Raw genomic sequence first — 16,506 nt, forward strand, 5'->3', positions numbered from 1 at the left:
AATAACGCGCAATGTGCCCTGTCTTTCCACACTTAAAGAATTTGACTGGATCATTATTCTTCTGCTGCGTACCTTTCAATGCTTCCAAAATTGTGTCTACCCACTCTGGTCTTTCTACTTCCATACGATGAGCCTTATATGCTGGTTTACTCAATAGGGAGGCAGTTTCCTGAGTCAATGCATGTGATACCGTTTCAGCAAATATTCGCTTTGGGTTTGCGTATGTGGCTCGCTTCGTTTCGACGTCCAGTATCCCATTTATAAAGCTCTGAATTTTTACCCTTTCGGTGTATTCCACGGGTGCGTCGGCATTCGCCAAATGTGCAAGCCTTTCGACATCTGACGCAAACTCCTGCAAAGTCTCATTAGCTTTTTGGTAGCGGTTTTGCAACTCTATTTGGTGTATCTGCTTCCTGTGTTCGCTTCCGTATCGCCTCTCTAGAGTGCTCATCAATGTTAGTGCAGCAACTTTATCTTCAGCACTCCAGTTGTTCACTGCTGCGGTCTTCTCAAACTGAATCTTAAACACCTGGAAAGGAACAGAGCCGTCAAAAGATGGTGTTTTTACCTTCGGATTGCTCGCTGGCACAGCTGGGCGGTTTAGTTGTAACTGCTCCATACGACCTTTTAACGCTTCTATCTCGGAATCAATTTTGTCCTCGAGTTGTAAAATTTTTGCATCCTGCTCTTCCAGTTTCACAAATAGCTGCGATGATATCTGTTCCGAAATTAGTGCCGACATTTCAGATATACGTGCCTATTGCGCTTCCAGTTGAGATGCCAAAAGTGTCTTCTGTTCTTACAATTGCGATGTTATACGTGTCTCCTGTGATTAAATCTTCGCTGTTATACGGTTCTCCTGCGATTCTAGTTGTTTTTCCATCTTGGATGTTATGCGTGTCTCTTGCGATGCCAGTTGAGATGACATTTGTGATTTGTCGATGTTTGTGCAGATATTGCAGCTAATATTGTGTTCAATTCTGTGTTCGCCATTGTCTGCGGTGTTTCGTTTTTCTCCTCAATTTTGGTTGTTGTCTCGTCGCCATCAAGATGAAATACATATTCTTCCATGTTAATTCCTTCTGCTTCCATTGCCTCTTGTAGTATTGTCTGAAGTTCGAGTTTATTGCCGGTTGTATTCAATCCACGGTTCTCCAACTCCTTCTTCAGTTGCTGGATATTCAATTCACTGAACTTTGCCATCTCCTTGTTGTCCTCTGGAATTTATTCAACAATTCCTCTTCTGACACCAATTGTAACGATTTTACTGCAATTCCCCTTATTTGCAATCTTCTGCCCACTTTCGTATCGCTAAACTGTTGAATAAATAACTCCAATATTGAATAATGGAAAAATGGCCTTTATTAAAGTACTTCACAATAACACTTTTACTTTGCAACGAATAGCTTGCTTAATAACCAAACTGATTGATAGCTCAAATGAACCTGATTTCTCGCCTCTACTGTCGCGCCTTTTATACTTTTTGATTTCTCATTGCATACTTCTAGGCTTTTCCATTCCAGAACTTACTAGTTAGTTATCAGCTACAAAATCGCCAGTCACAACTACGTTTATAACTTCTCATTTGAGTAATACTTGCACAAATTATTGCCCTCTCTTGTGAGCAATTCAGATAAGATATATGCATGTGTTTGTGCATTGCTTCTCCGCTGCTCGTATACGTACATATGTGTAGACGCAATTATTGATTCGTTTATGTAGATACATAATGATTGATCTATGGATGTGCATGATATCACTGTTTAGCATCGGCTTAGAGATGGCAGTACCCCTTAGTGTTGCTAATATTGTAACAATATTTTATTGTGACTTTGCCTATGTCGCGTTCAGTTGACAACTACTCATTGCAGATCTCTGCTCTGTGGGTTAAATCTGTAAAACAAAATCAAGTACACAGAAAAGTATGCAACATTGAGTGATAACAGCCTAACTTCTACGTTCGTTGTATACACAAACAAAGCGAAGTTACCTCGTTCTTGGGCCGCTGTAGGTTATTCACCATCCCTCTAAACAAAGGACTTAGGCTTTTATGCCCCTTGTGAACAAAAACCTTTACCGATAACTCTGTTATCGATTAATTTATCGAATTCTCGCATAGTAATATTGCATTGTCATCGAAGTTATACATGTGTGCAAAATTTCAGCTCAATTGGACACCGGGAAGTGTATCAAATTTAACTTGCCAGATTTGATTACAAAAAACAGCCAAATGAAAGCAAATAAAAGCTTATAAAAAGGGTAAATGCACTGACAAATACTGATAGTGAAACTTAACGAGTGAATTAACTTTATGATGCACAAAAAATGTAAAATGGGCGTGACACCGTCCACATTAAGTAGAGAAAATTCAAAAGTTTTGCAAGCCGTAAATCAAAAGCCGTTGATATCACTTTGTAATTTGATGGAAATATGGCCTTTGGTATACAGTTTTAATTTTAACAAAGTTTGCAATGTATACATGAACGTAATAACACTACCAGTAGATCCCCTTCTATTTAGTTAATGTCTTCACAAAACGTTTAGTGCCATAAAAAAAGACTTGACTTGATTTACCTCAGAGGGCATCTAGGCCACGCTTCTCTTCCAAATTAGCGAGGTGCTGTTTTTAATTTCTTTACATATTGGAGAGGATGAAACCTTCATATTTTATGCCGACTCCGAGCGGCATCTGCAAGTCAGATGAACTTTTACCGAGAAGCTTTTCATGGCAGAAATACACTCGTAGTGCTTGCGATCCCACCACCGAGGGTCGACCCCGTATAGAAAAACTTTTTTCTAACTGAAAAAAATACCGGTATCGATACTTTTTCTAAAAGTTCTATTACTAGCCATAGCTAGGCGGCCACCGTGGTGTGATAGTTACGTGCTACGCCTGTCACACCGCAAATCCTAGGTTCAACGTATGAAAAAAGCAGTATCAAAAGCTTTAGAGAAAAGGCTTTTATCAACAATTTGTGCGAAGTTGATTCTACGCCTATTTGCGATGGATAAAAGTTTACAGAAATATTGGTTGATTTTACTCGTAATTCAGCTGATTTTACCAGCTTTTTTCTTTCAGTGTATAATTTCTTTTAGTTTCAAGTGGCATTTTGACTCCACAAAAGATTATCAATTTAAAAATTATTTCTTTCTATGTATTTTGTTTTTCTAATAGAGTAAGAAATATAAAATATTTTTCTCGTAGTAATCTTGTTTAAGAGATGTATAAACTAAGATCATAGCGGGGCTTTTGAAAAGACAACAAAGTTTTGAGTGTTGTTTTTATTTGATTGGACTTTTCGAAAAAATGTGGACAAAAGCATCCCAATAAACATTTAGGCTTGAGTCACTATAAAGCTCATATAAAGAACTAACATACTTTGCTTCTCAACAAGGGCTCAACTTGAGTATCGAAGCGTTTTCAACAAAAAGTTCTTAACTTGTAGTCAAATGTGAAATAATTTACCATGTGAAATAATTTATTTATTTATTTAGAATGTATGGGTGTACATATAAAACTGAGTCTTTAAAGTACAACACAAAAGTGGAAATTCAAAAATTTTAAAGCTTAGGTCTATTACAATTCGCAAGTAACTTACAACATAAACGTAGTATTTTAAATTCAAAACTGATTTAATATTAATATTTTATTTGTAATTTTAAAGTTAGAATTTGAAAAATTTAGTAAAAGGAAAAAGAAAGGAATGAAATATGTATAGAGCAAGTCAGATCGCAATCACTTTCACACTGTAGAAATAAAATAATTGTGAATTACCCTTCTGTAGTTACATCTACCCATAACAGCTTTGACAATTCTGGAATTGAATTCCAGAGTCTAGCAGCATTAACGAAGAAAAGCCGTGAAGAGGACAGGTATTTATATTTAGGGATTATCAGAGTTTGATGCCTTCTGGATCTTGTTGGTATTAATTTAATGTAAAGGTATTCCGGAGCTTTATATTCTTAAAGCTTATACATGAACGTACAATTTCTAGCAGCAAGGTAGTCGGAAATAGTACACCCCAGAATTTTGGTCTTCCATGCAGTGATGTGATCATATCTCTTGAGTCGGTAGACGTAACGCGTAACATTGTTAAACGCAACATCAATTTTCTGCGATGTGATTCTTTAATTGCAGTGAAAATTATGATTACAATCGTGCAGATTTTTATAAAAATAAATAAATCACGTGTACCTGTCTTTCAATTTATAACTCCTCATCCATGTTACCAGCAGGTGGAGCAAAATTTTATTTTCAACTTCACTCCTACTAAATAACCCAACCGATTAGGGTATATGTAAGTCTATTCTTCTCATGCCGCATCTCATACTCCTGAAAATTTCAGCGACAATGGCGGTCTATCACACCCTTAGGGCTTGGGCTTAACTCCCAGGCAAAGTAGCATGAAAAATTTAGAAACAGGGTTTTTCGATTAGAATAAAGTTTTTCCAACCGGGGTCGCCGCTCTGAAGTGATTTGGCAAACACTCCGAGTGTATTTCTGCTATGAAAAGCTTCTCAGTGAAAGTTCATCTGCCTTGCAGACCCTGTAGGTCCCATCGCGCCAATTTCTTAGAAAAAATTAAAAGGAGCACGACGCAAATTGGAAGAGAAGCTCGGTCTTAATCTCTTCAGAGGTAGATGGGGCCAAGTATTTTTTTATGGTGTTCTTACTTAAATAAAACATATTTGACCCGAACATCTTATAAAGGTTAAACAGAACTGTATCAAAAATTTCATTTGAAGATGAATTAACTTAACTAAAATTGCATTCTATTTATATATATCTACTATCTATATCTTTCAATATACTTATACATACATATATGTATATGTATAACTTTTACAGTTGCTGTGAAAATTGGCGTTGGTGTGGCACTCGCGTTAGTTGCACGCCTTGTATTGATTAGGAATAATCCAAATACAAGTGAGTTAAATAATTTCAATTGAAATTGTATAAGTTAAGCTTGCTGTGCTGCTTTTTCGTTGTAATTTAATCCATGTTTGGTGCCACTAAAAATTCAAGCCAATTACTAAAAGAACAAACAAATCATTTTACTTAGATCTCCTAATTTTGTTGCTGTTGTAAATTTTGATCAAAAATATTAAAACGATGTCAGCATGCCTTCTTGATGTTTAACATGTTCGTCCTATCACAATTTTCGAATATAATTGGTCTAAGCGACTGTCGACCACTCAATTAAAAACAAAATGCACTCCATTCGTATTGGGAGGCTTAGAGCCATGCGTGGCTCACAATGCCCTGTGCAAAAAATGGGGTCTTCGACCAGAACTTCGGCAAGGACGAAAAAAGGAAAACAAAAATTAACTCATTTCGAACGACTGTAACAAAGCGATCAGTGGCTATGTTTTGGGAAATTTCAACGAGCTTGCTGAGTTGAGAACACTGGTTGGCTACTCTGAAGAGATATACTGCATATATTTAAACTCTGCTTCGGTCTGTATAAAAGTTCGTAGCATGTTTATAACGAAATTCGTTCTTCAGCAAATCATAAGATAGATTAGTTTAGAGTTATGTTGACTGATAGCTACCATGGTAGGAGAAGCCCTCTTCGACAGCATTAAGGTACAACGAATAAGACCGTATTCGACACTGGATAAGGCAAAAGCTGGACAGTTAAGCATAAAGTGCTTCGAAGGTTCTACCTCATCATCACTCTGAATCGGGTTCAGGAACAATACTACCTTGAATCGCACTACAGTTGACCTCAGGATTTTGACCACTCAAAAAACCCATCTTAGCGATCTCCTTACTGAAATATTTTCCACCAAACTTCCCTGCCAACTTCGATCCATCCGTGAACCTGTTAAATTGTTCACTGCCCCTGATGAGTTCCTACCCTTGACCTCTCTTGACGGAATTATTGTGTTGAAGAGTGGGCAGGGACAAGTTCTCGGCACACAAAAATCTGTCCTGCCTAGAATGAAGTCAACATTCAACCGAGTTTTTTTTCTAAGAAAACAAATTCGTTTAGTTATTTCTACAGAATAAAAACTGTTGGTCTCAAGTTAACAATATTCTGAAAAAATTACAGATTTTCAAACAATCTAACTGATCTCTCTATTAAAAGAACTGATTTCAACAGTTAACAACTGTCAATGTAATGGAAAGGCAATAGCTAATTTTAATTTGTTCGTATGACGATCATGCCACAGAAGTCTCTGTCATATCAATAGAAACTGTTGGTCTAATGTTGAAGGAAATCTGTTATTTTAACAGATTTTATTGGTATTTTTAGGGCGATATTAATTGTTAGTTAACAGAGCAAAGCTAGGCGGCCACAGTTGTGTGATGGTAGCGAGCTACGTCTACCAAACCGAACACCTGGGTTCAACGCCCGGAAAAAGCAAAATCATCATCTTTAGAAAAATATTTTTTTTAGTTAGCGAAAATGTCTGTATTTATTTTTGCTATAGCTTAAATTTTATATATTTTTTTTGTGTTGATTTCAGTGTTGGTATACTCAATTCAGAATCAACAATTTGTGCGAAGTTGATTCAACAGCTATTTGCCATGTAAAAATGTGACATAGCTATAGGTTGAATTGACCAGTAATTCGGTTGATTTTACCAGATTTTCTTTCATGCCCCGTGAAAACATCTTCCCTATCTCAATATCTAGAAGCTTGAAATTTCACACTTAGTAACAAAATTAATCCAATTTAACCTAATTTGCACTTTCTTTAATTAATGTTAATTTTTAAAATGAAATTGTTTGTTAATTTTTGCATTAAATTGTATTTTTTTAATTGATTTTTATATGTAAATTTTGCTTTTTTCTCTTTTATATTTTAGTCATTCAAATGTTTAAGATTTTGTACGCATATTATATTTTGCGCCGTTGTATGTATGCTGCAATATTGGCCATTTTTATTATAAATTATATTAATCATTTTTACACAATTTATTTATTAATGTTTATTAAATATCGGCACATATATACTTTTTTTAATTTTTAACAAAAAAAAAAAAATATTGTGACGTCATCTAAGATGAGGAACCTTCACCAGAGGCAATAATGAAACGACGCTTAACAATCGCCACCGAAGAAGACAAATACGACGGGGATAAAGAAGAGCCGCCGCTACCAGATGACGGTTAACATTCATTTACTTAGATTTTGCTGAAATGAAAAGAGGTTAAGGTGCGAGGGTAGATTAACCGCCCTAGTGGCTAACTAGTAGATGGGATTACTTAGGATATCATATCACGTACCCGAGTTGTGCGCTGGGCTTAAGACCCACCACGCAAAAAAAAATTATATAGCGGGCTATGTATGGATTAGATCTCCTCACCGTAACTGTGTAAGGGGGTATGCTTTGAGAATGAACGACCGGACTCTTTCAGAAGACGCTGCAAGGCAGCAGGACAACAGGGCATAGCCTCATCTACAACACTAATCATAATAAAGGAAGCGCAAGTCGAAGACACAATGCTGGCCGATGTAGATAGGCACTCTTTCAAGGAGAAACTTGAATATAAGTACTGTAACTGCCCCGCCACGAATTCAAAATCACGCTGGCCTTTAATGCCAGGGAGGGCAGGGTCTTTGGTCCCTTAGTCGGAAAATTCAGCTATCACGATGTAACATTTCCCAACGGGTTGAGGTTGATTGAGAAAAGCGCGAAACCAAATCGATGACGTCATACATAACGGCAAACATAGTCGCAGTTTTCTGGGTGTGCGCACCCTACGAGGCCCGAATATGTGCCATCCAAGATATGTAGCCAAGAAGGAAAGTGCACGTAGGCATTCAAGAAAATTTTGCCGCCGAGAACCTACTAACGAAACAGTTGATGATGACAGGCTATGAGGTATGAAGAAAACAAGTAAAAATAGATCCTCAGAGAAATCCATCAAAACGCGCCGGACCTCTAAGCTAAGAATTTCCCGGCGAATTCCGTTCTTAAAGTCCAATATCCTAAGCTCGCAGTAGAGGAAAGCTTCCTCCCCAGGGAGGCGCGCGTCACTCAAGCTCATCTTCGTTCTGGATACTGTAACAGGTTAGACTCTTACCTATCCAGAATCAATCTGACATAAATAATGTATGTCCTGCTGGTAACATGTCCCTACATGACACCAATCATCCTTTCATTTGAAATGTGGAACCAACGCCCCTAACACCCTCTTCTCTCTGGTCCACGTGTGTTGAAACTGCAAGTTTCCTTGGACCCCCGTTAGAGGCTATTGATGACAATCTGTGAGTGGTCGCACCTATTGCATGGGGCGAAGCACTGCTACAATTATACGATTATGAATAGCCCCAGGAATGCATACTTAAAAGAAAGACATATTAGTCCGTACTGCGTGAGTAGAACGATGTTCAGGTGCTTGCTGATAGGAATTAATATTCCGCAACAAGGAGTCGGATAATGGCGGTCTACCGTCCGAGATGTTCAAACACGAAAGCGAAGAGTTGCTAAAAGTCATCCATTAACTCTTAAGCAAAATATGGCCGGACGAACTCATGTCTGCAGATTAGAACTTTAATGTGCGCTGTCAAACCCATAAGAAAATCAATAAAGCGAACCGGGTTGATTATCCTGAAATATGCTTGCTTAATATCACATTAAGGGTTGCATCGATCGTATTGTGCGAAAGACTTAAGCCCAAAGCTCACAAATTGATCATTACTGTTTCAGATCTGGTAAAGTTACCACCGGCCTGATTTTGGCGATACGCCAAATTCTGGAAAACCCCCGAATAAGAAAATTACTAGTAACTTTAGACAGCGCAAAAGGAGTTGACTGTATGCTAATACTTTACTTTTAATTTCATATACGACTTAAGCATGACTGGCAGCCTCCAATGCTTTCTACAAATCAAGTGCTACAAGAGCAGCACGGTCTATTATGTCTACTCTAAAAACGGTAGATGCCACTCTCCTGAGTTTGCTAGTTTGCGGTTTTTCTCAAGCCTCAGTAGCAGTCATGAATTTTTTGCCATACTTCGGGGTTCACAAGAAGTAACAAAGAGAACTAAAGAGCCTCAGTTAAGACCAATTCTTTAGTCTTCTTTGATTTTCTAAGAGCAGTGTTGTATGCAATGCCATTAATCTTTGCACATCATCCTTACAGATCATACTTTGCCTACGTCCATACAGTTTCGAACTTCTAATTTGGCCACCCCAATCCATAGAAGCATTTGAACCATCATCGCATAACTTTTCTAATTGGAGCAAAGGGTACTTACGGTAGGTAGCCTGTTAGGCTCGACGTATGAAGTGAGCAAGTCGAACCTTCTTGTTTATCCTACCACTCCTTCTTTTAGAAACTGTCGTTTTCCATAAAAAAAATAGAACAGGTTGTCAGGATTTATTGGCTTTACACTTGAAGTAATGCTGCATTTTGTGCTACATAGGGAGTTCTTTTATTTTACCGTTAACTTTGTATACAAACTTTTGAGAGCTCCCTCTAAACCTTCACCTCTTTCCAAATGTTCACAAGCTATTGGTTTTTGGTGCTTCAAATTTAAATTACCTTCAACAACGGGTTTCTTATTTGCATAAAAGGTGAATATTCCGAAGAAGAAATCGAAATAGAAGAGGAATACGAATATGAAGAAGAAGTGGAAGATGATGATGATAAATTAATAGCTATGACGGGCGAATATATTCCAGAAACTTTCAATCAATTGAACGAGTTTTATCGTACTCGACTACAAGATCAAGAAGCCGCCAATCAGCGTATTGAAGTAGTACGTGATCAACGTCCTTCGGCAAAGCAAACACCAGCTGTATTCAATGCACCACCACCGCCGTTAACTTCAGAGATGCAATCAAAGAAGGTACCACCATACATATCAACAACAACAGCACTGAAATCTCCTATACAAGAACCAACAATAACACCTGCAACACGAATAACCAACACAATAAAAACGACTATAGCCGAACCAATGAAACCAACGCAAAATCTACCAATAAATACTAAACAATACAAAACGGATTTCACGAAAGTGAAAAAACACGAAGTAACACACGATATTGATTGTCACCCCAAGGAGGAGAATATTGATTACGATGTTAACCAGGATGATGATGTTGATGATGATGATAATGATGGTGCTTATGGTGCGTATGGTGAGGAATTGGAGGAGGGAGAGGAAGAAGAGGAAGATGATGAAGATATTGATGATGATTTATTGGATGAGGAAGAAATATCCGACGTTGACGATACCGAGTTGATGAATAGATTGGAGGCAAAATATGGCCGTTTGCCAGCAAAGGAGTACGAGAGTGACGAAGATCCCGATGATCCAACTTGGACACGTAATTACTAATTAATAGTATTTGCTTGGTTGCCATCGCTTGCGTCGAAATACATTAGCATAATACCCACATAGAATTAAAGCGATCGAAATATATATAACCTTCATTGAAAGCAATGAATACGAGTACATTTATACATATACAATACATACATAGATTTATACGAACATATATAAATAATTAAGGGCCGTTCTCTGTAGTGCCTGTCAAATTTTGTCGCTTCAGCAGTCGCATCAGTGGTGGAATTCACTAAATTTTAACGATGAGTCACACTTTTTTGCTTGCGTTAACGGTTGTGCTATTCACTTTCTCAACAATAAGGTAATGGATGCCGTTAGCAATCCTAAAATTATCTTCTATTATTTAGCGACAATAACTGATGTTGGATAAAGGAATATCAATAAAAAATGGTTACTGAATACAGAAATCGTTATAGTAGTCGATCGGAGAATATAGCGATTTCCAATATTGTTAGAACTAGTGAATCTCACCAATGTTTTGTTTATAACCAAAAATCCACAAATTGCCACGTTTCCTTATTTAATTCGTGTTTCAAGTCACTGTATCCGGTTTTATGCTAAATTCTTAACTTCTCTAAGTATTTCCCACTTTAACGTGCATTTTAGAAACCTAAAACATAATTCATCTTAAATTAGATAAAAATTAAGGACTTGGACAAAAAGGGCTTTTTTTAAGTTTTATTTTGAGATATTTACCTTTCAGAGTGTGATTTTTTTGTTTGTTGATATGAAAGGCCGGCGATAAAAGAGGTATTTATTTTAAGATTGAACAAAAGCGAGATACATAGCCATATCCGCAAAATTGCGGTAGAAAAACGGCTGTTAAAACGCGACTTATATATCACTAGCTTTACCCGGCGTACGTTGTACCGCCCGGGATCGAATGAATGTTGCGTTATTTTTTCTATTTTGCTTGTTGATAATTCAGTTTATTGTTCTGTAAATTGAATTGAATTTTGTACGCATATTAGGTGAAATTTTCGTTTAAAACATTTTATTATTGTATCTTATTGTAATGCAAGTGGGAACACAATATTTTTGGTGTTTTCGTTCGGTGCAAAGATAAACAAATTTATTGGCGTTCCAACCCTAGAGCAAGCAATAGCTGGCCATGGGGAAAGCATGGACTCTCTAAATTTAATCCTGCAACAGTAAGCGATTGCCCTTCGTTGCTTTGATTACATTCGGCATTAATTTCTTAACGCAAAGTCTGGTTCCATTGCACAATTTTGGTGGGTCTAAATTCCGAACAAGCATGATTGGTGGTTCTAAAGAGTTTAGAAATTCAATTGGATAATTCACACTTTGATCTTCATCTGCAACTGTGTCGATCGATTTATATTTCGCCACTTCACCAGGAATTTGGTTTGAATGCGATCATTGATTTTGTTAACATGATCATTTTTGGGAGCTAAGATTGCTCGTTCGCATAGCAAAAACAAAAAAAAATAATAATAAATTTAAAATTCTTAATTCTGAAATATGAAAAACCTTCGTCTTGATCGAAGGAACCTATAGCCAAAATTTGGCGATGCTTGAAGTGTGGGAAATACCTTTCCATAGGGAACACACACACAGAATTTGATTTTTATATATATAGATTGTTTCCCTTCAAACAAGGACATATCGACAATAAAACAGGGACTCGTCGTTTTTTTCGTAAGAAAAAGATATATTAGATAATTCAATTAAACGTGGACAAATCATTATATTCTGTAAATGTGAAGAGGAAGGGGGGATGAGGGAATTATCTCGAAATTGTTCCAAAAAAAATCCCAAAGTGATCCTGAATTATTCTATAACATAAATCCAGGTGCCTAGTTTGGTTGACAAATTATGGTAACACTATGGACACATTCAGTCTATGTGTCTTAATTGACCGGCTAGTTCAACCTATGTAACTTAGCTTTTGCAACTTTACTTTAACTTTTGGACGAGTAGTGTAACTGAAAATTTTCATAAGATATGGATTGTAGCATTATATTGTTGCTGTGGTTCGGAAGTAGATACAATTAATTAATACAAGGGGGCCTTTTTACAGGCTAATCGAAACTTCTGTGCCTCATTTAAAAAAAAATCTTATCTGAAACAACCCCATGTGTCTTTATTCGTGCCCTTTTTAATAAACTTTACTTATTCTAACACATTTAGAAATCAAGCCAAAGGAAAATGTAGCTGGTGGACCGATAGCACATAATGATCATCTAGATTCGTTTGAAAGAGAGCTGCGCAGAGCAAACGAAGAAATGATGCGAGAGGTAAGTAAAACTCGTTTGGGATGATACAATTAGACTGAGTTTAAATGAAAATTAAAACTGTCTTTAAGTATTCCGATCAAAACTTAAAATCTAATATAAAAAAGGTCGACCCGTGGGAAATAGTTGTCCACCGTTTATCGGTTTTGAGAAACCCAGAATATGATTTATTTTGGAAATACACTTCAAGCACTTAGGGTGCATACGAATAATTTGGTTCTAATCTCCACTAACTAAGAAAGAACAGCCAATATTCTCTGATATTATATCTAAACATTTGCAGAATGATTTGAGTCGAAATTCTTGTGGCTGTGTCGAAATGCTTCGATTCGTCATTGTGAACGGAACCGAAACCGCGAACCGAAACCGAAAAACTTAGCTATTTTAACTTCCTTTATATTAGTTTCGTTTGATGTTTTTCTGCCAATTTCCAAACAAAATTTGAAAATCTTGCAGTCATTTTTTGAGTAACTTCCCTGAGTGCTAGAATCTTGAAATTTAAAGCACATCGGAACCCGATAATAATTTAACATGAGGGAAAAAACTCTTTGCTAGGTGGTCCATATCTCGTAAAAATTCGTCCCAACTTAAAATGTTTGCTTTCGAGTTTTAAGGAATTTCTCGATAACTCAGAGATCTGAAATTTTGAACAAAGATTTGCTCTTAATTAGCTTGTAATATTTAAGAAAAAAGAGTTTTCTAGATGCGACAGAGATCGAGATATTTAGAAAGTTCATTTACATGTGGAATCTTGCGACCGTTTTTTGAGTAACTTCCCGTAGAGATAGATTCTTGAAACTAAGAACGTACTTCAAACCCGCATGACAACGCAACACGAGTGAAAACATGTTTCGCTAGGTGGTACAGGGATCGTGAAAATTTCAAAAAATATTCCGATTTTAGAAATTTTGCTTACAAGGTTTCAGGAACTTCCCGATAACCCTGAGACCTGAACCTTAAACGTCCAACAATAACATGTATTTTTTAAAGAGACATTTGCATAAAAGAAGTACTTGAAACTTTTTATCTTCTCTTTAGTTTTTCTCTCTATTTCATAGCATTAACCAAACATTTCAGACTGTGAGTTGTGAGAAACTGAGAAAGAAAGTTACGAGGACCACATTTGGTTTATAGCTTTGAACTCGAAAAAGCTTACACACTATGATTCCGCAGGTAGGCGGTAGGTTTCACGTTATGTTTTTTGCAAACCATCTCTATTTATTGTCAAATTCAAGTAGATGAAATTAAAAACAAATGGTATGGGAGATAAAATTTTTGTGATAAAGTTTGAAGAACAAAAACAATTTAAAAAAATGCAGACCTCTCTTGGTATTATACAAGTAGCTCAAGCTCCAATATTCTTTCACATAGATTGACTTACTGCATTAACTTATTGATTTATGGCCGCTGTCGTGTGGTGGTATCGTTCTGGCCTACCACAACGCAGGTCCTTGGTGCAAGGCATGGGAAATGTAAAATTAAAATCTTTGGAAACAACATTCTCCCATTAGAAAAGCATTGTCTAAGCAGGGTCGCCCTTCGACACTGGTTTGGCAAACACTTCGAGTGTATTTCTACCATGAAAACTTCTCAGCCACAAATTTACCTGCTTACAGATGCCGTTCGGAATCGGCATAACACATGTATAATCAGTTTCGCCAATTTGTAGGACAAATAAAAAAATAACAACGCAAATTAAAAGAGCAGCTGCGCCTATATCTGGTTCGGTTCGGACGATCCAAACATGAAGAATTTCAAGTTTCGGTTAAAATTTCGAGTTCGACCGGGCATTATTATGGAACATAATTTTTCGACTGCTGAAACTAAAAAGCAATTGGGCAATTCACAAGATTGTTGTATTCATATAAAATGGTAATACTTAAGTTGTTTCTATGGTTTCCGCTATAAGATTTGATTAAAGCATAGCATACACGGCGAATGAGACATTGAACATGAATTGCCTAAATGTTTTGGATCTCATACTCAATACTTGATTTAAGTTTTGCCGAAAAATTCTCCTTCCCCTCCACACGAGGAGTTTAAAATTATAAACATAACGCGATTATCATATTTTACTGGCTATTATTCTGTTGGCGCACCTTCATGTTGAAAATTAAAACTCTTAGTTTAAAGATTCTCCCCGGATCTGCATCCAAAATCCGCCCTGAACGGGCAAATACTAATCACCAATTTAAAGCACAAAGCCGATAGCCTTGGTAGCTTGTGCTTATGAGTTATTTTATAATTTTAATTATGGATAACAAATAAATAATAATAATAATAATTTAAAGCACATAAATAAATAAGGCTCATATCGGACGACCATTGCAAAAAGGGAAATACTATCACTTCAGAATCATAAATGAGATCAGATCATAATGAGCGTAAATAATCTGAATTAGGTGTTCTGACACTTTTTTGACTCCAAATGTTTGCTGGGTATATGAAATACTGTTTTATTCTCGAAGCGCTCATAAAAACAAGGATTCCGTTTGACTGCGACATATGTGAAAAATGTGAGCTTTAGAAATAAGATCATGTAAGAGTATTTTATGACTCCAATGTGATGAAAAATTTGAGATTTATGTCAATGATATTCATATTTTATTTATGAAAAATTTTCACTCAAATGAAACTTGAATAACCATTTTTTATTTTTTATTTTAACTATCAGCATATTAACAATTTTTGTTGTTATATCGGCCTACTGATTTGTAAGATCGCGGGTTTGAATCGAGCTCAAGGCCTAACAATAATTATTTTATCATTATTATTGTTATGATAAATTTTTTTTTCTTAATTGAACAAGTTATTAAATAAGAATAGAAGAAAGAAAAAATGTATATTATATATAGTATATATTATTAATCTATGGATGTAAGTATTTTGTACTTTTTTTACTACAAAAACAAATTGCCTCCGTGGTATGCCCCAGTTGGAGTATCGACCCTTCGTATGTCCCCGATTAGCGCTGACGGCGGTGTGCCCACCTTTGGGGATTCTTTTTCAAATATCATACTTTTCAACAAGACTTCCCAATATGCTACCCCATTTTTAATGACTTGCGTCAAATATACGCCCTGAATGGAGAAAGCCTAATCCCTGACTCCGAAAAGAGTCATGTAAGAACCAGAATATTAGGTGTTTATGAGCGTTATAGGAGTTTGATTGAATTCCTTTTTAGGGATCTTATCGTATTTTATTTAGGCTTAACCAACGTATAAAATAAGGCTCATATTGGACGCTCCTATTTAGGTGCCTTTTATGGCACTGTTTTGACCCTGAATGTTTGCTGGGTAGCATACTCATTGAAATGTGCAAAAAAAAAAACAATTTCTTTGTGTGTAGCGTATGAACTCCGTTTACCCAAAACAACAAAAGTATTTTTTGGCATTCACAACTAACATTTATTCGTCATTCAAATAAAATTTCATGTAATTATCTACTACTAGATAACCAGGCGAACTTTTTTCGTCCTTATGGCTGAAACACAGACAATACGTCACTTACTTGGCGGACAAGGAAGAAACTGATAGCAAACGCCAGATTGGCATGTATCTCAATAAGCAGTTTCTTGACTTTATCAAGTTAAATATTTCATAAGGATTAGGATAAATTAAAAAAAAAATATTATTTTAACGACTCTTTAATAGGCTTTTTTAGGTTTTCTTTTTGTCTTCAATTAAGCACCTTGTGATACACGGCACTTTTTGCTTTATTATCAAGAACAAAGAAAGCAGTGGTCTTCCGACCCGTGAACATGCCACATATAATTGACCTTGGCGAAAACATTGATTTTGCAGATTCTAACCACAAACTATCAAGGATTGGCCTTGTGATTCGTTAACAGTCATGGCGACTGCAAGACAAATTGGAAATTGAGGTCGGGTTCTTCGGAATGAGAACTTCCTCTCCATCGAATATTCCTTTGAGTATCGTC

General features: G+C 36.4%; 1 protein-coding gene across 6 annotated transcripts in view; it reads left to right on the forward strand.

Annotated features, from left to right (window-relative positions):
- The window catches only part of Asph (Aspartyl beta-hydroxylase), a 108,889-nt gene that overhangs the window by 76,739 nt on the left and 15,644 nt on the right, over positions 1 to 16,506 (forward strand). For 5 of the 6 annotated variants that reach the window (XM_067773951.1, XM_067773946.1, XM_067773947.1 and 2 more), the window contains 5 exons: positions 4,850 to 4,927; positions 6,817 to 6,864; positions 7,014 to 7,118; positions 9,533 to 10,291; positions 12,463 to 12,569. In XM_067773951.1, the coding sequence (XP_067630052.1) occupies positions 4,850 to 4,927; positions 6,817 to 6,864; positions 7,014 to 7,118; positions 9,533 to 10,291; positions 12,463 to 12,569 (1,097 nt within the window). The remainder of the gene's footprint in view (positions 1 to 4,849; positions 4,928 to 6,816; positions 6,865 to 7,013; positions 7,119 to 9,532; positions 10,292 to 12,462; positions 12,570 to 16,506) is intronic. The other variant, XM_067773948.1, reaches the window with a different exon arrangement.

This window comes from Eurosta solidaginis, chromosome 3 (genome assembly GCF_040869045.1).
Source record: "Eurosta solidaginis isolate ZX-2024a chromosome 3, ASM4086904v1, whole genome shotgun sequence".
Classification (NCBI taxonomy): Eukaryota; Metazoa; Arthropoda; class Insecta; order Diptera; family Tephritidae; genus Eurosta; species Eurosta solidaginis.